General features: G+C 54.8%; 1 protein-coding gene across 1 annotated transcript in view; it reads right to left on the bottom strand.

Moving 5' to 3' along the window:
* Window positions 1-24,506, bottom strand: part of PACS1 (phosphofurin acidic cluster sorting protein 1) — a 144,736-nt gene that overhangs the window by 2,072 nt on the left and 118,158 nt on the right. The window contains exons 4-22 of the mRNA XM_057726753.1: window positions 24,091-24,216; window positions 21,445-21,589; window positions 21,116-21,207; window positions 20,941-21,021; window positions 18,269-18,328; window positions 17,289-17,449; window positions 16,844-16,937; window positions 12,091-12,171; window positions 10,711-10,826; window positions 10,442-10,577; window positions 9,279-9,383; window positions 8,450-8,556; window positions 7,621-7,775; window positions 7,376-7,486; window positions 6,539-6,641; window positions 6,079-6,121; window positions 3,843-3,885; window positions 3,490-3,625; window positions 1,068-1,294 (exon numbers count right to left, since the gene is read on the bottom strand). Coding sequence (XP_057582736.1) covers window positions 1,068-1,294; window positions 3,490-3,625; window positions 3,843-3,885; window positions 6,079-6,121; window positions 6,539-6,641; window positions 7,376-7,486; window positions 7,621-7,775; window positions 8,450-8,556; window positions 9,279-9,383; window positions 10,442-10,577; window positions 10,711-10,826; window positions 12,091-12,171; window positions 16,844-16,937; window positions 17,289-17,449; window positions 18,269-18,328; window positions 20,941-21,021; window positions 21,116-21,207; window positions 21,445-21,589; window positions 24,091-24,216 — 2,122 coding nt within the window. The remainder of the gene's footprint in view (window positions 1-1,067; window positions 1,295-3,489; window positions 3,626-3,842; window positions 3,886-6,078; window positions 6,122-6,538; window positions 6,642-7,375; window positions 7,487-7,620; window positions 7,776-8,449; window positions 8,557-9,278; window positions 9,384-10,441; window positions 10,578-10,710; window positions 10,827-12,090; window positions 12,172-16,843; window positions 16,938-17,288; window positions 17,450-18,268; window positions 18,329-20,940; window positions 21,022-21,115; window positions 21,208-21,444; window positions 21,590-24,090; window positions 24,217-24,506) is intronic.

The following is a 24,506-nucleotide window of genomic DNA, read 5'->3' as shown; positions in this document are numbered from 1 at the left end:
CTGCGGGGCCGGTGGGGGGGCCGCACGGCAGTGTCGGCACCAGCTCGGCCCTGGGATGTGCCAGGCAGGTCTCTGGGTGCCATGGCGGGTTCTGGCTGCGGGTCTGGCACGGCCCTGCCCGCCCTCCAGGGGAACTCCTGGAGCAGCAGCATGAACAGAAAGGCCCGGATGCTTTGGATGTGCTCAGAGGAGGAAGGTGGGGTCCAGCAGTGAAGGAAGCCCCTTCCTGACAGCTGGGGAGCTGCAAGCGCCCAAGAGTCTCCTGCCTGGTTCTGTGAGTGCACAGCCAGCTGTGCGGGTTCACAAGGGGAACTGACAGCAGCGAGCACCGTCCCCACGGTGGCCTGGTTGTGGGGGTGCCTGCCTCACTCTCCCAGAGCACCGCACTCCACCCCCCCACCCCCGCTAGTGCTGAAGCCACCCTCTCCTCCAGGATGGGCTCTAGTCCCCTGAATTCCCTTTCTTTTCTTTTCAATATTTATTTATTTAGCTGTGCCGGGTCTTAGTTGCGGCATGCAGGATCTTTGATCTTCCTTGCAGCATGTAGGATCTTTAGCTGCAGCATGCGGAATCTTTAGTTGCGGCATGTGAGATCTAGTTCCCTGACTAGGGATCGAACTCCCCCCCCACCCCGCCCCGCATCGGGAGCACGGGAGTCTCACCACTGGATCACCAGGGAAGTCCCTACCCTGAATTCTTTACGAGAACTATGTGCTTTGCTCATGAAGGCTTGGGTGCAAATGCCCTGGGGTTGCGGCAGGAGGGGAAAGGCTCCCTTCTTTATGGCAGCGGCAGGGCAAACTGCCTCGGCCCCTAAGGTACTGATGCTCAGCACGCAGGGACCAGGCACTCCCTGGGGACCCTGGTTTCCTTTGTGACAGAAAGACAGGCCTCGTCCCTCAAGGTGAGGCGGGACACCCTGGGGACCCCAGGCGGGACCGCATGATACGTGTGCTGCCTTTGTCCTCGTCCAAGGTCTCCCAGAAGCAGATCCTGTCCGAGCCCCTGAGAGAGGAGATGGGGAGGCCTGGTGGCTCTGATGGCCTCTGGCCTCACACGTCACTTACCTTTCTTGTTCTTCTCTTTGGTGACCACGGTCATTGCCATGGTGCCGGAAAGCTGGGCCTCCCCACCATGGGGCAGGCGGGAAACCTGCACCGAGCGGAAGACGCTCTTGAGGGTGTTCTTGGAACTGGCGTCCCTCTTGTCGCCTTCCCTCCTCCGCTCCCCAGGGTGGCCCAGCCAGTAGTCCACCTGGAGGCCAATCACATCCCCATATGGGCTGTTGGGGCTCCTGGAGAAGGGGTGATAACGGAGGGTGGGCTCAGTTCCCGACCAGAGGGCAGACAGGGCGGAGAGGGTCCTGCCAGGCTCTGGGAGGGGCTGGAGGAGGCGCTGGCTGAGTGGCTCTGGGTTCCCTCCAGCCTCACAGAATCGGCTGGTGCAGGAGTGGAGAGTCAGGCTGATCTGAGGACACAGCCAGCAGAGGGTGAAAGCCTAAGTCTTCATGAGGGAACCGAACAAAAACTCACACGGGGATGAGGGAAGCAGAAAATAAGCTTTACAAAGGAAGAAAGCGTGTGCAGGCACGTGTGTGCACACAGAGACACACACACACACACACACACACACACACACACATGCACACACCCCGCCACGGGTGGGAGAGATTAAGTGGGGCTGCGGCGGGAGCACCCTGGCGGCTCCGGAGCAGCCCTGGGAGAGCGATGGATGCCGGCCTGTGGCTTTCTCTCCTTTACTGCTGGCTCAGGGATAATTTTAGCTCCAAGGGGAAAAAGAGCTGATGTTTTCTTGAAAGGAGGTGTCAGACACAATAGGGACAGGCTACAAAAGTCATCTGACATTTCTCTTTCTGCCTGGATTCAGTGGTTCCATTAAAAAACAAGCTTAAACCGGATGGGAAAGAAGGTCGGGGTGAGGCTGGTCCCCAGGACGCCAGGAAGCCCGGACGGTGAGGTCACGGCGTGACCTGATGGTGGGATTTCCTCCTCGTCCTGCACTTCTGCAAGTCAGTGGCAGACCCCCGATGGGAAGCAACGAGGGAAGACAGGGCGAGGGGGGTTGAGGGCTGGGCTCCGGGCTCCACCCCGAGAACACTTCGTATTCTGTCATGGGGGTTCTGGAAAAGCCACTGGCCGGTGCCTACGCCCTCTGCTCCGCGTGGACGGTCACCAGAAGACCAGGAAGGCGAGGGCAGAAGAGAGGGAGCTGGGAAGAGGAAGCAGCAGGAGCTCTTCCCCACCACGAGGCCTGTCCCTGAGCCCCACGCGTGGGAGGCCCAGCCCCGCCCTGCCCACCCCGCCAGCTCCCAGAGGCCTCCTCTCCCGCTGATCTAAATTCCGGATATTTTAGATGCTAAAGAAATTCCCTCCCCCCTGCACGGCCGCCGCCCCTCCCCCCCAGCTGTTCACAGCACTCCCTCTGCGGCTTTGGCGCTGCCGGGGCCCAGGAGCCTGGGCTCTGGAACAGGGTCCTGCCTGTGTCACTGGCCATGGCAACCTTTCAGTGATGGACAGACTGAGGGCCTGGAAGGAGGCCGCACCTCCACACGCCAGGCATTAATACACGCTCTCATCTCCGCCTCACAGCAAAACTGATGTGGCTCTTTCACCTTTGCCTTCATGGAGTTGAAATGAAGCTTAGTAACTTGTCCAAGTGACAAAGATTCTTTGCTTGACCGAGCTTTAGCCAGGCTCCTGAACCTCCTCCCGGGCCCACCTGGGCACGTCTGTGGAAAATCCGGTTCTGGCAAGAACCCCCTGCCCTGCGTTTCTGCTCACCCTGGATCTCTGATCAGGCTCCTCGCCCTCCACCATCCCTCAGCGGCGTCGTCAGCAAGATCTCTGTCAGGTCGGTTTAGCCCGTATCAGAAGCCCCCTCGCCCCCGATGTCCCTCCTAGTAATTTTCCATCCACTGCCCCCACGCTGCTCCTCGGCTGTAACCCCAGCTGCTCACGCGGTACCTGGAGTCGCGTCCCATCTCTCACCGCAAAATCGCGTTGCGGTGCTCCCCACACCTATGGCGACTGTTGCCACCTTGCAGAAAGTCTCTCTTGCTTTAAACAAGTGTCGCTGAGTCATCTGTTCTCTAACACAAGCTAACACAGTGGACGTAACACAAACCACAACTCAGATCCGGGTGTGTCTGCCACCCACGCCCACACTCCCCCTACTGCGCGGGGCAGCCCTACAACGAGACCCGTGCGCAGCACGTTACAGTCCTTTGTTTCATTCGACCTTACACCTGTGAGGCAGACAGGGCAGACGGGAGCCTGCACCTGCAGAGCTGTGTGAGGACCTGCTTGGCCAGTGACCTAACTCCACGGCTCTGCCGCCCCCCGGCCCCCGGCCTCCCAGCCCAGCTTCACTGTCCTACACGCTGCGACAGCAGGGAAATCAGTCGGGTGTCTGCCCTAGTGGGGGGACGTGGCAGGAAAGACAGGAACCGGGAACCGGCGACAGCCTTACCCTACGACGGCCAGGGCACTGCTCATGGATGGGGAGGAAGGAGGGGTGGCCGTGGCGTCTCGGCTCAGGCCCGAGCTGGAGGGAGGCGACGTGGAGGGCACAGTAAGGCTGACCACGGGTGCGTCATCCCCATCGCCTGCCGGAGGACAGACACAGTCGGCCAGAGGAAGCCGCCCCAACCGGTGGTGGCAGGGAGTCGAGGGGCCCCGTCTGAGCTGCAGCCTACTGCCCCCACCACCCCGGCCACTTGGCCTGGGACCCCCCAGGTCTTCACTCTCTGGCCGGCCGGGACAGGGGGGAGGCCGGGAAGGCACCACCCTCACCCCGTAGAGGCCAAGGGGCCCCAGGCTCACCTGTAGTAGAAGGAGAGTCTTCAACCAGGCCCACCTTCACCACCTGGGAGGGAGAAGAGACAGGGCATTAGGTCTTCCCACCAAAGCAGGACACATCCTGATCAGCTGGGACCAGCAGCCACGACTGCACGTTGTTTGAGCGTAGGCTTCAAAAATCTCTGCTGATCCCGAGCAGCCGGGATTGTTCATAGAGACCTGGAAAAACCCAGTTGTGAATAAGGACTCAGGGGCACAGGAGACCTGCAGCCCTGCTCTGGGGATGCGGGCAAGGCCACCTGGTGGGCAGGAATCACTTCCGTATCCTGAGCTCATTTCTGCCAAGTTCACTTGGGCAGAAGGCTGTCTTCTCATGTCAGAGAGAGGGGAGGCCTGGGAGAAAGCCTTAGCAAACAGGAGTGAGGTGCGGCTGGGGGTGGGGGGGGCCCGTGCTGCACCAGGCCCAGCAAACATGCTGAGAGCAGGCCCCTGCCTTCCAGACTTCCTGGAATAATCAGGAGGAACACCAAAGAGGAGGGGGTCCCAGGTATCCCACCCCCTACCCCCTGCAAGGCAGTGGTGTCGATTTCTGCTCCCCAGAGAATTTTAGATTCCTCGGAGAGAATTCTGGGGAGGACAGAGGGGGCCCTCCAGTGACCAGCAAAGGGCACAGCTAAAGACAGACCACGAATGTCAGGGCTGCGGCCTGAGGTGACAGGTGAATCCCAGCACCCGGCAGAGGCGCGCGCAGCAGGGCCGGGAGGTCACGGCAGCTGGGCCCCAGGGATGGCAGGGAGCAGGGGTCACGTACAGATGGCTCCCTTGAGGCTGATCAGAGCACAGCGCTGCCACGCACTGAGATCTGTCCCTGATTCTCTGCACATCCGGAGTTTAATTCCCGGATCGTAACACACTAGTACTCTGAACTTCCTGCTCACGACTCCTCTCTTCTCGCTCCCCTGGTGCTGCACGAGGCTGTCAGCTCCGTTGTTCGTTTATTTTTTTTCCTCTCTGTCTTGCTGTGAGGCTGGAGTCGGCAGTGACCCCCAGCTCCACGAAGGTCCCACAGCTCCACAAAGATGTGGGTCAGACTGCCAGCCTGGGCTGTGGGCCACGGCCTGGGGCCTCCGACGTGGCTGTGGGAGCAGCCCCCGTGGGTAAGGGGGACGGATTGCACCAGGCAGGCCGGGGCCTTCACAAGGATCCCCCCAGGTTCAGGCATCTCCCAAGACCCCTCGAGACGCCCAGGATCTGGGACGAGCAGAGAATGGGGCCGTGGGAGCTGGGCCCCTCACTCACACGCGCCCCACCCTCCCCAGGAGCTGGCAGTACCCTCAGGGAGACGGTAGGAGAAGACACCAGCTGACGTGGTAGAGAAACTCGACTGTCTCACAAATGGGAATCCGAGTTCTCAGCCGTGCTTCTGTGTCGTGCTCTGGCCCCGGGAGGGTGTCGGCTCTGTCCCCTCTGGGCTCCCTCTCTTGGTCGGTCTCTGCCTTGTGGCCTAGCTACTGCCACATGCAACAAAGGCCAGTACCCCCTGACACCGAAGACACCCAAGAGGTTTTCCTTTTATGTTCAAAATCCACTTGTGTAGAGACTCTCCCTTGACTAAACAGGAGGAGGACACCCTTCCTCTCGGTGTCCACCTGACTCTGAAGACAGAGCTACCGATTTCTCGGACGTCTCCTCGGAATACCATCTATCGTTATCGGAGGCAGCTTTCTTTCCCTGGAGCCTGTAGAACCAGCGCCCTGGACATCACTCCCGAGGCCACGGCACCAAGTTCAGCGCCTGGTGTGATACACACGAGACACCCGTGGTGGTCCGGGGATGGCCCCTGATCGGGAAAGGACACTGAAAGGAACAGCTCGGTGCCTGTCCCAGCCCAGGGCCTCCTCACCTCGGCACTGCTGACACTCGGGGCTGGATTGCTCTCTGCTGGGGGCCTGTCCTGTGCCCTGCAGGCTGGTTAGCATGTCCCTGGACTCCACCCATGAGATACCAGTACCACCCCCACCCCCAGCTGTGACAGCCAAACATGTCTCCAGGCCAGACACCGCCAGATCAGATGTCCCCTGGGGGCAAACTCGCCTTCATATGGGAACCACTGTCTAGATGAGTCCTCTGTGTGTGTGTGTGTGTGTGTGTGTGTGTGTGTGTGTGTGTGTGTGTGCGCGCGCGCGCAGGACAGGAAGGCCAGGAGGATGGGTGGGCAGGTGGGTGGGTGGGGTACCGGGGAGAGGACAGTTGTACTCACGCCAATGAAGGGGATAAACTTCTGATACGAGTCTTCATCGGGGCTGTGGGGAGAGACAGAAGAGCTTTACGGTTGGCGGGTGAGACTGCATGGAGAGCTGGGGACACAAGCTTTCCATAGTTTACTGTGGCTTTAAGGGAGCCCAGACGCTACATGACATCTTCCCATCACACCTCAGGATGGCGCGACGAGCCACCAAATGGAGGCAAAAGCCCCCATTCTGCACGCTGTACCCCCTGCTCCCATGTCTGTACTGAGCAGGTGCCTACACAGGTGGGGAGGCCCAGGTATGGAAGGGAAGGGCTGGGGGGAGGCAGTAAAAAACAGTGCCTCTCATATTCTCTTTGGTTCCTACGAACGGAAATGGGGTGGGGAGGAGGAAAGTATGAAAAAGCAAAGAAAACCTAAGATTTCTCTAGCCCACCCAACCTGTTTTTAAGAAACCCCTCGGTCAACTTACAACTTGTGCCTGCAGGTCAGCATGGCTTCTGCCACGGGCAGCTGGTGTGTCACGCCCGCGCCGTTGACATACTGCATCACCCGCCCCACCACATCCAGTTGCTCTGCAGAGAAGCCCAGAGACAAACGCTGACTTACTTCAGCAGGCGAACCCGAAAACTCTCTTCGAGAGCCCCCTTCCTGAGTCCCACCAGAAGACCCCAGGAGCTGAGGCAGAGAAAGGGCTCTGAAGACCCACTGGCTTCACTCTAAGGAATCATGGAGCAAAGAGCCGTCCTCCCGTCCGATCCATGTGCCGTGCTCCCCAACCTGCCCCTTCCCAGGCTCAGCGGCTCACCCCACCTCTGTCTCTTTTCGGAAAAACCCTGGAATCACCTGCAGCCTCCCTGCCCCCCCCAACCTCTGCCCATCACTTCCTGCAAGCCCTGTGGAAGCACTGACTACCTCCCAGCCCCACAGAGCCCACGCCTGGTCCTGCCCCTGCCACCTCTACTCTGTATTTCAGGAAAAGACACGGTTGGTGGAGTGTTATTCATTTATCAATAAACGCTTAGGAGCTATTTTCCGCTTTCTTACATTTGATCTCTACGACTAGATATTTCCTGCCACCGCCCCCTCACAGCCCACCTTATTTCTAGATGTGCAGAGCAAACGGCAAAGACTAAACACATCCAGAGTGGAAGGGCTACGCTTCATGGGCCTCCTTTTAATAAATACTGAAAAAATGAACATAGCACAGGGAGGAAAAGCAGCCCACCCCTGCCCCTGCACACAGCTGGGCCTGGCTCTCCGGAAATCAGGCCACATTCTGTCTCGGTCCCTCACGAGGGGCCATTACCTGACACCGGGGGCTCCGAGCGGCTGAACAAGTCTCTCCAGCCAGGATCAAGGAAGATACTGCTATACCTACTGTCGACGGAGCCCAAGTACTTCGCCACTGGATGAGAACCTGGTAGGTGGAAACCAGAGAAGGCAAGCTGATGAGGGGGTGCATGATGGCCTGGCCTTCGGTCTCCCTGCCCGTCCCTTCCTGGTACCCGGCACCACCACCCTGCTTCAGGAGTGGGCCTGCCGAGTCTTTACCGAGGGGAATGATGAGAAAGCGCATATAGCCCAACCAGTCGGAGGTCTTGCTGGCCAGCGACTTGACGAAGAAGCGGAGGATGGAGCTCAGGTAGCTCTGGCCGCCCACCGCTGCCACCTTCACCGGCCTCGGCATGGACGAGTTGCAGTTGCAGCTGGGGAGCAAGGAGAGAGGCACGGCCACATCACGTGGGCCTGCGTCCTACTCAGAGGAAGGCCCCAAGCTCAGACTTCATTTGATCTCAACAGCCCACGGGGGAAAAACAAACCAATAAACAAAATAATACAGAGAGAGGCAATAAACCACAGTGCTCTTGCAAAAGCAGAGAAATCCAGGATCAGAGAGGACAGGGAACTGTCTAGAAGGCAGGCAGAGCTGGCTGAGGCTGACGGGGGGGATGACCTGGCAGTGCCCTGGGGTCAGCAGTGGGCGTGAGCCCAGATGCCCGGGCTCTTTCCCATGGCAGGTCCTGGGGAGGGAAGGCCCGACTCTGGGTAGTCAGGTGGATGGGGTAAAAGGTCTTGTAAAACCCTGGGCTCTCTCTGCCCGGCCTTCTCCATCATGGGCTTAAGAAGAGGATGAGGCAACTCAAAGTGCAGCAGGAGACCAGGCAGGGAGGCAGGCGGGCAGGAAGGTGACATTTTCACCCCGACCCTCTGGGGCCAGCAGGGCCATCAGAGCACCATGACTTGGTGCTGCCCGACCAGGTACCAACTGTCCGGTACTTAGTCTGATGAGGCCGGGAGGTCCTCTCACTGCTTGGAAATCAGGGTGGGAGGATGAGGTCAGAGGGAACCCCAAGGAGCAGGAGAGGAATCTAGCCCTTACTAGCGCTGAATACGGGTGAGCAGGGCAGACAGCACGGCCTGGACCTCCACCGTGGAGCACGTGCACACGACGGGCTTCCGCTGATCCTGGAGCAGCTCTGCCACGTACTGGGGGGGGGAGGGGGGGAGGGAAATAAGCAGGGACACAGGTGAGGCCACGCAGCAGGGACCATGCTTCCCACAGGCCAAGAGGGCGCCAAGACCCAGACCGAGCTGCAGGGCCCCATCCTCTGTTGTTCGGACCACAGCTGGGCAAAGACCAAGCTTCTGGCTGCCAGTGAGGAGACGGTGGGGCCAGACTCCAGGTAGATGGGCTCAGGAGGAAATGTGGGAGGACTCAGGACACACTAGATTGTAACACAGCCTCTGTCACCCACACGAAAGGCGGCCCTGGGGTCTAACCGGGTGGATGGCGGGAGCGGGGGGGGCGGGGGGCCTGCTGTTGCTCTGCCCCTTCTGAGTGACCGTGGAAACCAGGGCACCTCTGGCGTCTCACAGCACCTGGTGCTTCTCAAGGTACCTTCTTTCCGTTATGCTGCCTGAGATGCAGGGCCAGGAAGGCGAGTGTGACAGATAATACTGACTTTTTTTTTTTTTTACAGATGAGGAAACTGAGGTACAGAAAATTGGTGACTTAAGGCCCCACAGGTTGGAAAATGACGGGACTGGGACGAAAGCCCAGAACAGTGGGCTTAGGTCAGGGTAGGCGGGGCCTGAGAGGGGGGGTCATTTCCTATTTCCCCACGCCCTACTTTTCAAATCCACACCCTGGGGTGTCTCTTGCTCCCCGGAATCTTCCCTTCCCAGTCTTGTGACCTTCAATGCTTTACCTGGCCCTGCCAATCAGCGGTGTTCACCAGGATGACGTTTTCTGGGAGGGCTGCATCCGACACCAGGATCTGATTCAGTTGGTCGTATACCACCTTTCTGGGAATCTACAGGGGCAAAAGTGTCTGTTGGGTAGTCCCCAGGGAGCTTGAGGGTGGGGCTGGGTGGACTAGCGGGTTGAGAATTCCTGGGGCAGGGGTATTCAGAGAACAGCTACTGGCCGCCCCCAGCCAGAGCACAACGGGACGAGGCGGATGAGGAATAAATGAAGCAAGGCCTCGGAGCACAGGCTGGTGACCAGGAGCACAGCCGGCTGTCCTGCAGGAGCAGGAAGGGCCCCGAAGGGTGATGTGACGGGGCAGCAGGAGAGGAGGAGCGAGGCAGGTGCTCACAGGATGGAAAATGAGGCCAAGAACGGGGAGCGAACTAATGAGAGCGGCACAGAGGCTGTGTGGGGAGCCCTCCCATCACAGGGAACAAAGGTATTTCAGGAACAGTGATTAACAAGAAGGACAATACCTCGCCCCAGGCACTGGGCTATTCTAGTCTGGGTTCATTTTCAGCTACAAGAGCTTCAGCTCAGGAAGCCACCCAAACACAAAACTTCCCTCCCAATGACATGTATCAGGGAAACGAACAGGCCTGCCCTTAACGCTAGGAGAGCAGGAGCTGGGCGAGGTCCGTTGGGGGAGGAGAATCCTTCCCCCAGAGACTGACCTTCAGAGGGAGCACGCCTCCCAAGGGCCACTTCCTTCTGCGTGCCTGCTCCAGCCACTCTTAGGGCTTTCAATCAAAACATTTTAATATCATTGACGTATCCGCTTGAAATTACCGTCACTGGCCCACGGCAGCTCTAAGGGTATCAGGGCTCAGGGCAGATGTCCCGTGAGAGCTGATGGCTGCTGTCCCCCTGGACCGCTGTCCCTGCACGGTCTCCACTAAGATCTGATGGAGGCAGAATAAGCACCGTCTCCTGCTCCAACCCCCGCTCCCTGCCAACCTCTCAGCCGTAGCAAATAACAAGCATGCTAGACGTCTCCTTTAGATCTGTCTCCAAGACTCTATTCAGAGCAGTTCAAAGTACTTCCCTCTCCTCTCCACTCAACTGCCCAAGGAGACGACGGGACAGAGACCGAGGTCCAGGGGAGCCCGGGGGCCGGGGTACCTGCGTGCTGTGGCCCAGGTCTGGGGACCGCTCGCTGTCGGAGCTGTTGGTCCTCTCGCTCAGGGGCTTGGAGAGCTGCCGCTCCTTCAGGGGGGTGCTCCTCTTCTGCCGGGGGGTGTGCACCCCTTCCACTTTGCTGCCACAGACACGGAAGGAGGCAGTGAGCCCCAGCCCCAGAGCCGTGGCCAGCCCCCTCTTCCCAAGGCCACTTCTGCCGGGTTTCCCTCGTTCGACCCGATGCTTTAGGAGCTTCTTCCAACCCTGAGTACCTGGGAGAGGCAGAGCCCTGGAGGTCTGTTTTGCTGGACTTCATGGGAGTTTTGACTTTCTCTGGCACAACCAGACTTGTGCTGACATCTCCAAACATGTCCTGGTCAGTGATTTCCTGCCACGGAGGAAAGGAAGCAGCGAGGGTTACTTCCCCTTGGTGACCACGGGAGCCTCGTGGTTCCTGCCAGGGCCCATCACCGCCACAAGAAAGGTCAGTCTCTCGCTCTCTTTTCCAGGAAGCACGTGGTTCTAAAACTCCTACCCCACCCGACGAGGACACCATGACTGTTGAATTTGGCCGAGTGCGCCCACTGTGCTGGGCACTGTCTCCTGCTATTCAGTCTGTCCCCTACATTTACGAACTGTCAGCCGGCAAACCTGGGCTGATGATCTAACTTCTCTAGGTGGGAAGGACAGGGTTTTACTCAGGAAGTGACATGACTGGAATTTCATTCTGAAATGACAGCCGTTCAGTGCAGACCAAAGTGGACCAAGAGTGGAAACTGGGTTTCTCAGCTACGGGTGAACTACAGTAATCTCCAATTCAGATCCTTAATGCGGCATCATTTACTATAGCAAACATAAGCCTGAAAGAATTTTTCCTCAGACTCCCCTCAACTAGCAGCTGCCGCACAGCACACCCCCAGATGGTATGCGGTCAAGTTCCCTGCTCCCTCCCATCTGCTGGGTCTGGCCTCCAGTCCCACCAGTCCCACCAGCTGAACTCTGGCATAACCTGCGGGCCCAGCTCAGACACGCTCCCCTGAGGTACATCGCTCTGTCCTTCCTGGGCCCCACAGAGCCTCTGCGCCCGGAATGCTCCGGCTGGCTTTCCTCCCGGAGGTGGCTTCACGGTGTTCTCATTTTTGCGCCTTCAGTGCCCAGCATGTGTATGTGTGTGGAATTTTAATCTGTGTGTAATTAAATCGGGCACCCCAGCCGATCCACCCCATGGACCCCTGAGCAGCTCCAACATCTCTCAGCGGAAGGAGCTGACTCATAATCGTTTGGAGAGTGAACACCATGGGCTGTCTGGCCATTGTAAGAACAACACTGCAGGAAGGGATCGTTTTTTGGGAAGACAATGGTCCTCGTCTCCCAGAAGTAAATGAAGGTGACAGGTAGTGAGAAATTATCTAAATTAGCATTTGCTCGGATCTGATTAAAGGGCAGAATGGGGGCATTTCTCGTTTGCTAGTCTGGAGACCAGCCTTATATTCCGCAGGCAAGGATTTCGAGAGGAAGAGAACGCAGGACATTCACAAGTCCACAGATTTAAGCAACAATTTCAAGGTGGTCCTGAAGGTCTTTTTGCTTTTATTTCTAAAGGTACCAAAACTATTTTAAACAGATGAAACAGGAGACAGAACCATACATACCAGAGTGTCTGTTTCAGTCAAGCTGTCATCTTGATTTTTAATCCAAGCAGATTTGACTTTTTCTAAAGCAGCCAATTCCATCTGCAAAAATTATAATAATTAGTTATCACCAATCCAAATAACCACCCACTCTAACTTGTCTTCTGGGTCCCCTGTAAGGTTAAAATACTTTCACTTAATCTGAAGACCTCATAAAATCTTTGGGACTTTCATCTTACAAAGAGCACATTTTGTGAAAACTGAGCTTCAGAAAGGTCAGTTATCTTGTGATCATTAAATTAATAACAGTGAGATGTGGAACCCAGAAATTCTGACTCTCACAAGATGTCACGAGGGAAGAGAGGCTCAAGTTTAGATGACATGGCTGTGGAAACTGCCAGTCTTGACCCTGGATTCGGTCAATACCCTTGCCCAGGAGGGGCACATGGGGCCTCTTCTGCTGTCAGTGGCTGAGAAGAAAGGGGGATCTCAGAGTTCAGGTCTCTGATTTCGAGACTAAAGACACCCATGGTAGCCAAATGCTTTTTGCTTGGTAGAAACATCTAGAAAACCCTCAAACAGAATATACAAAGCCATTTAGGTGTGAAATAATTCTACCTTTGTCCCCAACTCTTATTAGCATTTTCTCATAAATACTAAAAATGTACTTTGCAAATACAGATATATAGCCAGATCTTTCATACTTGCTAATGCTGCTTCTGACTGTGCAGATACCAACGTCAAAATCCTAAGCAGGTGCGGGTTATGGGTCTTAGCTATGGGGAAGGCACCGGTCTCAGTGGGCCTCTGGTTCTTGTGGGGAACCAGGGAGTCAGGAAAGACCAAGGATATCCGATTTCCTCCCAATGACCCAAAGTCCTTTCTCTGAGTAAATGACAGGGTGCGGAGAAATAGTCTGAATCTCACAGGGTCCCTTGGCAAACTCATGAACAAGGATCACAAAAGCAGGCCCTGTGTCACATGCTAAACCAGGGTTTCTCCACCTGGGCACCACTGACATCTGGGGCGGGTCCTTCATTGCTCTGGGGCATCCTTTGCAGGATTTGAGCGGCATCCCTGCCTCCACCCACTAGATGCCAGTAGCAGCCCCTTATCCCCTATCACCTGTGCTGTGAGAACCAAAAATGTCTCCAGTCCTTGCCAAATGTTCCTTGGGAGGCAAAATCACCCTTGGTTGAGGACTACTGCTCTGGGCTGTCTGCAAAACTAACCCAACACACTTTAACCAGACCCCGTGACCCTGGAGTGTGAGACAGTCTGGCTCAGAGTCACGCACAGTAAGTTGCCTCCAGACTGCACCGCTAGTTCATTTACACATTGTCTATGTGAATAACTGATGTTAACAGAGCCCACAGTCATGCAGAACGCGTGGTCAGACTTAAGACTGAGGATGATTTCACTCAATTTTTGATCTCAGCATGACAAATGAATTAAACATGTCTTAAAGAGGGTGAATCGGGGTGATAACACCTTCCTGCTGGAAGGTTCTCAGGCAGTAGCCTTGCGGTCAAGCCCTCTGACAACTAGACATGTGCTGAATGCTCTAAATTGGACTGGGGGTGGGAGCACCTGCCGGCTGCGCACTGACTCTTCTGGATGTCCCAGTCAGTCCCACTAGGAGCAAACTCCCGATTCTCCCAGGTCCTCTTCCCAATCCTATAAATACCCGAGGCTTTTCTCACCCCAGCCGCGCGGTGGCTGTGTTGTCTAATTGCGTGGCACCTGCAACGAGGCAGATGCGGCAGCCCGACGCGCTGTGCCCGGGGGCGATGCTGGCTGTTGCCTGGGATGCATGCGCTTGTGTGTGTGTGTGTGTGTATGTGTGTGCGCGCGCACGCGTGCTGGGGGGGCAGAATGGGGTGATACTTTAGGCTCCCACTTTTACGAAGTACTGGCCTCTAGCACCGTTAGTTACAGTGCTATGGAATTAGCAACTTTTAGCAGCAGGCAGTCCTGGTGGAAAGGCACCATCTCTTGGCTTCCCCAACTCAGGCACCCCAGGACCTGCTGTTATCAGCTCCAAGAACCAAATTATGTTGCTACCGTGTGCTCAGGTCTTGGGAAAACTCAACAACTGTGATAATTTTGTATCAGCAGAAATTCCTTCTGGTTCTAGTGATAAAACTGAATCTCCTGAAATTTGGGGAAGAAAAAGGAAGATTAAGGAAAAGAAATGAATAATGATGCTAGGAACTCTGTGAAGAGAGGACAAAAGCTGGGCGGCATGTGCACGCCTGCCTACAGACGCACCGTCCCCGTATGTTTTCCCTAATACGCTTAGAAGTTCTCTGCGTGAGAGCACAGCCTGGCTCTGTAGTTCCCAAAGTGCCTGTCATACTAAAGGATTTCAAAGTTCCACACCCACATCAAGACATATGGGGCTCTTCAAAATAGAAATATCACAGGGAACCAGCAAAGTCTGAAATCTGGCCAAGCGAACCAGAATTTGAAGGATTCACTAAAAAGACATCTAGATTCTATCAACTTCAGGAGTCCAGAACTGGAATGGCTCCCAGGGGCTCTGATAACAGCGGCAAGGCAGCTCACATTTACTGGTGCTCCCGGGGCTGTAACTTAACCCAACTGTCAAACAAGTGCCATGCTGGAGGCTTTAGCTGCATTCTCCCACTGGATCTTTACACTGCCTTGTAAGGGATGTCCTTTTCACATGCAATTTGTAGACGAGGACACAGAGGCTTGGTAACTGCCCGGGTCACACAGTCAGTGGAGTGATGGAGTCAAGATTCCAACTCAGAATCTGACTCCAGAGCACGTGCTCCTAATCCAGCTCTACGCTGCCCCAAAGAAATGTGCTGCCTATACAGGGATCGATCGCACTGGAAAGGCTGGTACTCAATTGACTTTTGAGCGAGCTGGGCTCCTGTGCCAACACCTTTACCGTACAAATAAGGCACCTGAGGCCCAGAGCATCAAGGTGATTTTTTTCTTTAAAGTTTGTAAGCCATGCAACTGAGACTAAAAGTAGACCCTACAAAATCTATCAACCCAGAAACAGCATCATTAGTATAAAACAGTTTCTCTTACTGATTTAGTAACAACGGTCCCTAACGTTTCCTGAGTGTTCACCGTATGGCAGGGGTCGCGCTCAGAGCTTCTGGGACATCATCCCAGCTAATCATCTGATGGCATGTGTGACAGGGGTCCTTGCTCTGCACTCCTAGGACACGGAGAGACAGTCCTCCCCCGGCCACGTCCCAGGTTTCTCTCTAGAAGAGTCACTCCCTGTATTTACACTTGCTGTGGAATCAGGCTCCAGTGGCCGGTGATCTGTCCATGTGGACAGTGATGATTCGGGACGACCACCCAGCAGCCCCCTGTGAGAAAGAGCAGCTACAAGCACATCCTGAACAGAACTGGTCAAGTGAGGGCTCTGCTGCCCCAGATCACATGAACCTGGGCTGGAGGGGCGGAGAGCGCAGGGTCTGCAAGTGGCGGGCCTGAGGTTTCTCTGCGGAGGGATTCCACAGAGTATATGTGGGGGGTGGGGGCTGCCAGTTCCCATCCCACATTTACTCGCGAAGGCCACGTGGTGCCGCTCTTCTAGGGCCCGGCCAGCCTGCTGCGCCTTTAGCGGGAAAGAGGGATAAGGTGGACGACAGCGCCACCTGGTGGCAGCAGGCAGTAAGGCAGGCCCTGAGCCCATGGTTCACAGACACTTGGCACACACAGGTGGCAGCCCTTCCATAGACAGGGCTTCTCAGGGGATGGAGGGCTTCACCCTTGTTTCCTCATAGTTGATGCTATTTGCAGGGTGAGTTTTGTATTCCCTCTGTTAAAGCGGCAAGAGAAGGATGACTTAAAGGATTCGGTCTCTTTGATCTACAGAGAAGACACTGGGCTTTCCACAGCAAACTGAACACTGCACTAAAATCAGGTACATCTTCCTGCCTTTGGTCGTAAACAAGGGGCAGGGCGGCTTCCTAGGGCCTAAGGTGGATACAGCATCAGCCCAGGCTCCTGCGCCTGCCCCACTGCTGGGAAGAGCCTTCCCACGTAGGGACAGAGCATGGTCCCAGGGTGTTGCTGGGCTCTGCGGTGCTGCAGCGCACGCCTCTTTCTCCCTCTGGCTCTCCAGGCGAAATGGAAGCCTGCCCACTGAATTCTAAATTCTTTTTCTTTTTTTTTCTTTTTAAATGGATAAATTGGACTTTATTAAAATGAAGAACTTTTGCTGTGTAAAAGACACTAAGAGAATGAGAAGCAATAGACTGGGGGAAAATATTTGCAAATCACATATTCAACAAAGGACTTGTATCTAGAAAAACTCTCAAAACTCAATAGTAGGAAAACAAACAACCTAATAAAAAATGAGGAGAACATCTTGTTATAGTATATGAATTCTAAATTCTTCAAGGGCACAGCCACCTTCCTGAATAAAGCCCACGTAATTTCTCCTGAACAGACCTTCGGGGCTTCCTGTCCCTTTGCATCCATCCTTTCCCCAGCGTGGATGCCACACTCCCAGCTACAGTGCGATGGGCTTTGAGGGAGAGGTTTTGAGGCACTGTGTGTTCTGGGAGGGGAAGCTCCAGGTCATGGTGGGAAAAGACCAAAAAGAACACCCGCCTGGCCACAGCAATGGCTCAGAGCACTAAGCGCCCAGCAGGACTGAGATGACAACCGAGGCTGAAACAAGATGAGGTCATTCATGCCAAGAGCAGAGGGCCCAGTGTTAAGCCCCGACTCTCCCCGGTCCCGCTCCCGCACCCCCACAGCCATTGGTCTTGCTCACAGGGCTGGTGGTGTCTTTGCCGAGGCTGCCCTTGCTGTTGAGGCTGCCAATCTCCGTCTGTGAGCTGGACTGCGACATCCCCTCAAAGAAGGGCCTGCGGCAAAGAAGCACAGCCGGGGTCAGTGGCCGCTAGGGCCCAGAACAGCAGCTCGTGGACACCGGAGTAGAGCTGGTGTTCAAGAAAGATCGATGACCTGGGCTTTGAGGATGCCGGCGAGGAAGGACACAGCAGAGGCTGGACCAGTAGGGCCTGGACTGAAGGACTTCAGGAGAGTCCTACTGGGGCTTTTGTCAGAGGCTAGAACAATGACCTTTATCCAGGCGGCTGGAGGTTCAGCAGAGATGAGAAACCAAGATTTCCGGCTAATGGAGGGGGGGAAGGGGGTCGTCTAGGAGATTGCTCTGGCCTAGGGAGACAGTGTGCCAGAGGGGGTGCAGGCCTCACTTGAGCTTGGGCTTTGGCGTGCTAAGGATGCTCTCTGTCTCCTCCATCTCGGGGCCACTGTCACTGGGATTGTATATCTCCAGACTGTCGTACAGCTCGTCCAAGTCCTCTTCCACTTCTCGTATCTGCTCCCGGGACACATGTTCCAGCCCAAAGCCCACCTGTGGGGGAAGACAAAACCTGTGAGTCTGGGACTACCCCTATTAACAGCACGGCAGACGGGCAACTCCTTCCTTCTGGACGGACCCCACTGGCCTGCCTACCCGGTCCCCTTAAGGGACGTGCCGTAGCGTCACACTCATCAGTGTGAGTGCCCTTCGTGCCCTTTCTGTGATCTGACCCTGAGAGCAGGGATGTGGTAAGGCCACTGTGGCCTCTCAGTGCCTCCCTAGCGCTCCCCACTAGGACCCGGCCTCAGGAAGAGGAACGGGAGCGCGACTGTAGTTCTCCAGAGGAACAGGCACGAGAAAACCCGGAAGCCTGGGACCCTGATGGGCTCATGCTGCCGCCTCTACAGCTCGCAGAGGACAAATCTCCATCCCTGCCTCCGTCCACGGAGAAGAGCCTGTGAAAACTGGCCCCAGGGCTGCCAGACCCCAGGGAAGACACGGCATCTCTTAGCGGCCAGTTCCTGGCGCCACAGACTAGGCTCCCACCTCATAGGCTGCATCTCACGATGTTCCCCTCGGGGCAGGAGGGAAAACGGAGCAACAGCAACTGGATCTATGCTGGACACGCCGCTCCAGAGGCTTGCTATTAACCGACGGCTGGGTAGAACCATGCGCCCCTGCTCCGAATACCGTGGAAACTCGGTTGCTACACGTAAATCTTTCCTTCTCTTTTCAAGTAGCGTAAAGCCCCGCTTTAGCTACCCCCTCACTTGGGGGTCCTCCAATCTCAACTCCTCAGTGTGCCTCAGGAGCGAGGGTGAAACTCTGGCAATTCTACTCACCATCCAGCTCGGGAGTAAGGGATCATACCTCGTCTGAAACTTTAAACCGCTTCAGGAGGGCCACAAACTTCTGTTTGATGTTCGGTTGCTGTAGGGACAAAGCCACAGCAGTCATCAGCCAGCAGCCCCGTGTGTGTGTGGATGGCAGCGCTCACGTCCAGTCGGCAGAGTGACTGAGGGCTCACTTCTGTGAAGAACTGGGGGAGGACGGCGGTGGGAGGCAGTCTCTACCCCGGGCCCCACCCCACCCCATAATGCCCCACGGTCACCTCCTGCTCATCTCTCTCTCTCTCGAACTTCAGAACCATGGTGGGTGCCGACTCGTGAGCGTGGCCTGTGTATGTGCAGGCATACTCAACGTATACTCAGTGTATACTCAATGTTTCCAAAACGGAGCTCATCCTCTTATCCGTGCACTCTGCCTCGTGGTCACCTAGCCACCGAGTCTGAACCCAGAGTCTCTCCCCCAGCCCCCAACCCAAGCCCAGGGCGCCGACTCCTACCCTCTTGTGCACGCGTAACACCACCACTTCCATCTGGCCTCCCTTCTCGCATCTCTCTGGGGCCACCGACCAACCTCAACTGGCTCCCCGACCCCCGCTTCCAGTCTCGTTCCCTTCAGAGTCCATGGGGGCCACTCCACCTGCAGATCCCACCTCGTCCCTCGCCAGATGAACGGCCTTCACTGGCCCCAGAGCATCGAGAATGTCAGCGTCACCCCGTGTCTGCTGAGGGCTGGCTCTGCCTGTCCCTAGCCTCACCCACCACCCAACCCCTCACACCCCACTAAGGTGGGAACTAACTGCTTACAACTCTGAAAAGCTGTGTGCGTGGTACCCCTCTGGGCCTTTTACATGGTAACTTCTGCCTTGACTAAACAGCGCCCCCAGATCCACCTGGTGAAGCTGTATCTACTCTTAGAAAACCCAGCTCTTAGCATCTCGCCCGTGAAGCTGTCCTGCTCAGAGCTGGTCACTTTTCCCTTAGTGCCACCACTGCCCCGACCCAGAGCTTGTCTGGGGCTGCCCTATGGTGTTACGGTCACTTGTGTAGATGTGTCTGTGTCACCGGACACTGTGAGCTCCCTGAGGGCACGGACTGGGCCTTCCTCATCTCTATGTGTCCAATCCTGGGCACGGCGACTAGCTTGTGGCCATCAGCACCTCCTGACTGGATGGCAGGCTCATGACCCGGGGATGGAGGAGACTAACTTGTGGGTGACACTAAGCTGGGCCTTCGAGAAAGGGGGGGGCTCCCCAAGCTGGAAGGATACCCACAGCGGCGACTGAGACGTAGAAGACGGCTCAGAGAACAGCGAGTCAATCAGCGCATCTAGAACAAAGTGCTCTCAGTAGGGAGAGAAGGAGGCGTGTGTACAGGAGACAGCAATGAAAGAACAATGACTCTGGAAATCTGACTGGAGAGTGCCTGCAGTTAACAAAAAAACCACCTTCTGGTGAGTGGGTATCAAAGGAGCACTGTGCACTGGTTGTCTAACCGGTGAAGCTATGGAGGAGACCACAGCAAGAGGCGATTTATAAAGCTCCGGCGGGCACCTTTGGCAAGAAGATGGGGCCTCTTTGCGGTTACAGCTCAGGAAAAAGAAAAACTTAGCAGGAGCAGCCACAACAGAGAGCGACCTCCAGCCTCTCCCATCATCAGAGCACAGGGTGGGACTGGAGGCCGGGAGGGACCTTACTCGGCCCAGGAGCGCCAATCAAAGATTTGAAGCCTGAGGACAATGAAACAGTTCAAACATGCTCTAGTCGTCATCCAATGAGGGAATCAAGGCCTCAGCCTTGAGGATATATACTGAAGCCCAGGGATACCCAAGGATGCCTGGAGAGAGGACAGCGTGTTTCACGGTGGACCAGGCTCAGATACAACACGTTGGGAAGGTCTGGCCTCCACTTCTCTCTCTCCTGAAGGTGATGGGCATCTCTGCTCTTGGGGTCCCTGGGCTGCTCTGCACTACAGAGAATCAGGATGCCTCTGGGGACAAATGAAACCATGAATTTCTCTTTGCAAAAGCTCCTGGCACTTTTGACTCTCCCACACTTTGGCACGGGAACCACAGACTAGGTCAAAGTTAACCTAGAAATTCAGGTATTAAGCATCTCAGTCCAGGACAATAATTTCACCAAAAGTAGCGACTCCTGAGGAAATCTTACTCAGGAGACACAATCCAAGGGCCTTTGGTCTCTAAGGTTCTGGATGTGTTAAGGCTGGCACGATACCAAACCACAGTTTCAAGCACTAAACCTACTATTTTTGGGTAAGTTCAACACATGATTCCAAATGGAGATGCTCCTAGAGAGGACTGGACTCATCTGTGCAGTGGATGGTACGTAATGTGAAGTAATCACCTGGAGAGGGGAGGCAGGGTGTCTGAGGGCTTCTGCTCCACGAGGAAGCATCTGTTTCGAAGTCTACAACAACCTTTCTCAACCTTTCTTTGATCCTAAGATAACCTGAAAAATATAACACTCTCCTATCAAGAACGCTGGTTGTCTGCAACAGAGATTTTTAATTAGCTGCTGCTGCTGCTGGTGGTGGAGGTGCTAGAGGTGTATGAGAACCTTGAGGGCATGGCCCTGTGCAGATGTTAAAAAGCCCCCAGGAAGTCTGAACACACCACTCTCATCCTACCCCGAGATTGAAAACCTCAGCTAAAACATTCCCTGGACCTTAGAGGCTCACCCTTGTGATGGCAGACGTTGAGGTTAGTTTCCTTCGGGTCTTCTTTACTTTCCGCAGGTCCTCATCCTCATAGAACAGGTCCTGAGTGGGTAGGAGGATGGAGTGAGGCCGGGAGACCCCAGGAGGGTCTGGAGCTGCTTCTCGGCCGCTTTATTGCAGGGCTGTGGAAAGTTACCTGCCCGTGCAGTGGATCATCGCTGCCTTCCTGTTCTGATGAGAAACTCTCCTCCTCTTCCTCAGAATAATTGTCAATATCGGGAGAACGGTCTGGCAACAGACACCTTAGTAAGATGACCTCGCAAGGGGAAGATCTGGCCTCGGAGGCTTTGGCTGGCTGCAATCATGCTCTTTTCAAGTGCAAATGCAGCTGCGGTGGAGGAGAGGGCCCTGGCCCCCCTTTATTTTCAGGCATCTCTAAGCCCCTTTTGCCTAGGAATGTTTTGGGCTTTCCCGGGATGGAGAGGAGGTGATGGACAGGGCCTCCCGACACCGCACACATCTTACCAGACAGCTTGGATTTGATCCCTTCATGGTCAATGGGCTGGCTGGACAGGGAGTAGATCTTTATTTCTGCCACAGGCACGGAGACATCCTTCACGTTGCTGTGCAGGCCGAGCACCAGGGCGCCTTCGTTCGGGTGCTGCATCACCTACAAGCATGGGTGGTCGCGGACACACCTCACTACGGACAGCGTCGCAGAGCAGCCCGTTTTCACAAATTCCAGCGGACACGAGAGCCGCTGGGAATGGCGTTCTGCTAGCACATTTTCTTTCTCACTGTCCTCCAGATTCACGCCTACTGTTCTCCTATTGCCTTCAGTCTCACTTTACCCTTCCTTCCCTTCCTTCCTTCCTTCCTTCCTTTCTTCCTTCCCTACCTCCCTCCCTCCCTCCTTCCTTCCTTCCGTCCTTTTCTTTCTTTCTTGGCCACACTATGCGGCTTGTGGGATCTTAGTTCCCCCACCAGGGATGGAACCCGGGCCCTTGGCAGTGAACGTGTGGAGTCCTAACCAGTGGACTGGCAGGGAATTCCCCAGTCTCACTTTAAAAACCTACCTCCAGAAGTGCCAGCTATGGGTCAGGCCATGTGCTCAGAGATAAAAATCAAGGCCTGAGATTGAAAATGACTGCTAATCTCTAGGACTGCACGTTCGTTTAAGCCTTTCGCAGAGAAACCAGCTCTGCCGGCTGGGTGGGGCCGGCCTGCAGACGTGGCCGCCTGTGCCTGGCCACGAGGGAAAGGACCGACGGGCTTGACACAGCTGGGGAAACGCGCGTTCACATACTCACTCCCCCCAGGCCCTCGTTCTGATACAGAACATGAGAGGGCAGAGAGATGGGCTGGGACTATCTCACCTTCTATGACGGCCACACATTTTTTCCTATTTAATGTACTGACATACAGAAGTAAGTTTTAAAATTGATTTGTGGCTCCTTTTCCTCCTCCCCTTTGTCAGGGCTGAGAAGATTCGCCGGGCAGACAGGGGAGCTTTGCAAACGAGCAAACATACCGAGGAACATGGAAAGCGGAAAGGTTAGAGGAAGCCCAAAGGTGCTGACTGGGGTTGACTGGAATGTGAGCTCATGACCAGACAGACACAGACGTGGAATCAGATATGACGTGTACGTGTATATACGTGTGTGTGCACATACCTACACGTACTTCCTAGCTCTGTCTGCTGAGAGGGAGAAGAAGCAATGATCCCCCAGCTGGGAAAACGAGCACCCTTGTCATCTAGATCTTGGTTTCTAAATAACACTCTCCACTAAAAGCGACCAGGGCTACTTGAAGAATCAGTTCATTCTGAGGCTGGGTCAGGGAAAGTCCGTGATGAGCCCATAATATTCTGTACCAGAAAGTAAAGAAGCACGTAAAGAGTGAGGGGGCATATGAAAAAGGATATAGGAGCCAGCTCGAAGCGCTCCCACTGGCCAAATTTGAGATAATTTGAACATCAAAATAAATAATGATAGTAGCAGACTAAACCCCACTGAATTAAACAGGAATCCACAGGACCATAACTGATACGAAGAAATGAATCCATCAGTAAATGGGGAAGAAGGGAAAGTTCTATCTTACAGCCGACGACCAACGAATAAACATAGAAGGAACGGGGGGACTGGAAAGTCACTGTCTGGCAAACATCAAAGTAATAACTGACTCAGGCAAGAATCACTGATAGAGGCTAAAACTACTTGGTGAAGATATGAGGAGGAAAGAGATTGTTATATAGTCTCAAAACATCTCCCTATAAAAAATTTTTTTCATTGGTAAGAACAAAATATGTATTAATTAACTTTATATTGGAAATTCTGGCACACATCGTCTTAAATTAACCAAGCAATAACAGTTAGCTTCACCAGTAATGGAACAAATCGACACGGAGTGCTGCCTGGTTACTTCTGCAGTAATTCTGCCAAAAACACAGGAGCTGACTGTAATCTTCAGAAAACATCAGACAAACCCAAACTGAGGCATATTCAATAAAGTAACCAGCCTGTACTCTTAAAAAATGTCAAGGGCATGAAAGACAAGGAAAATCTGAGGGACTGCAGGTCGAGGGAGACTAGAGACAAGACAGCTAAACACAGCCCACAATCCCAGATGAAACCCTGGCCCTGCAGGGACATCCCCGAGCCGCTTGGCACAACCTGAGTGGGGACTTTGGGTTCGATAGCAACCCTGTGTCAGTGTTAATGTCCTGATCTTCATAGTGGGTGGTGTGTACGTGGGAGAGTGTTCCTATTTCTAGGAAACTGACATGGTGCATATTAACGTGTAATGGGGCATCCTGTCTGCAACTTACTCTCAGTGGTTCAGGAAAGAAAACAACATGCATAAGGTACACGCAGGAGAGAATGATAAGGCAAACATGTCAACACTGAAGAATCTGGGCGAAGGGTAGATGGGAGTTCTTTATACTATTCTTACAGCTTTTCTCTAAGTTTGACATTTTTTTTAAAGTTAAAGAAAAAACTCATGAGGGAGAAAGTACTGGATAAAAAGAGGTGTGTCCTGAATTTCCAATAAAATAATTAATTTGTAACGTAGAATAAAACACCCAGGCAGCAGGTGGGGAAAATCACTGGCTGGGCTGGTAACTCTCAGCGGCTCTGAAAGGCTGACTCTCCGGAGGCCACGCTCTCTCACCTCTGCCATGTTGATGAGTCCCACGGCCAGGGTCTTATAGCCCAGGATGGTCCGGTTCTTGTAACGCTTTCTCCTCTGCAACATGATCTGCAGCTTGTTGGCATCTCGCTTCAGGAAATGAGGGTACTGCCAGGCACGAAACAAGGCGAGCACAGTTAATTAATCAGCAACTGGGTCTCCGGTGGGTCCTGGTGCTGCTAGAGGACATGCCACCTCCCTGTGCTTCACGGGCTCCCCGTCTGTACAAGGGGGTGGTTGGGGGTGAGGGAAGCGCCTGGTTCTGCTCGGTGCCTGGCTTCCACGCTGCAGCTGGGTGGCCTGCACACGCTCAGAAAACCACCTCTTTTCTTGCCAGATAATTAAGTGTCCATGCACTTCCATCTGGGCTACTGGGGTTGTGAGGAGAGACAGACATA

The sequence above is a fragment of the Hippopotamus amphibius genome, chromosome 3 (assembly GCF_030028045.1).
Source record: "Hippopotamus amphibius kiboko isolate mHipAmp2 chromosome 3, mHipAmp2.hap2, whole genome shotgun sequence".
Taxonomy (NCBI): Eukaryota; Metazoa; Chordata; class Mammalia; order Artiodactyla; family Hippopotamidae; genus Hippopotamus; species Hippopotamus amphibius.
Note: the sequence above shows the minus strand (reverse complement) of the source record. Positions and strands in the feature narration are given on the sequence as shown.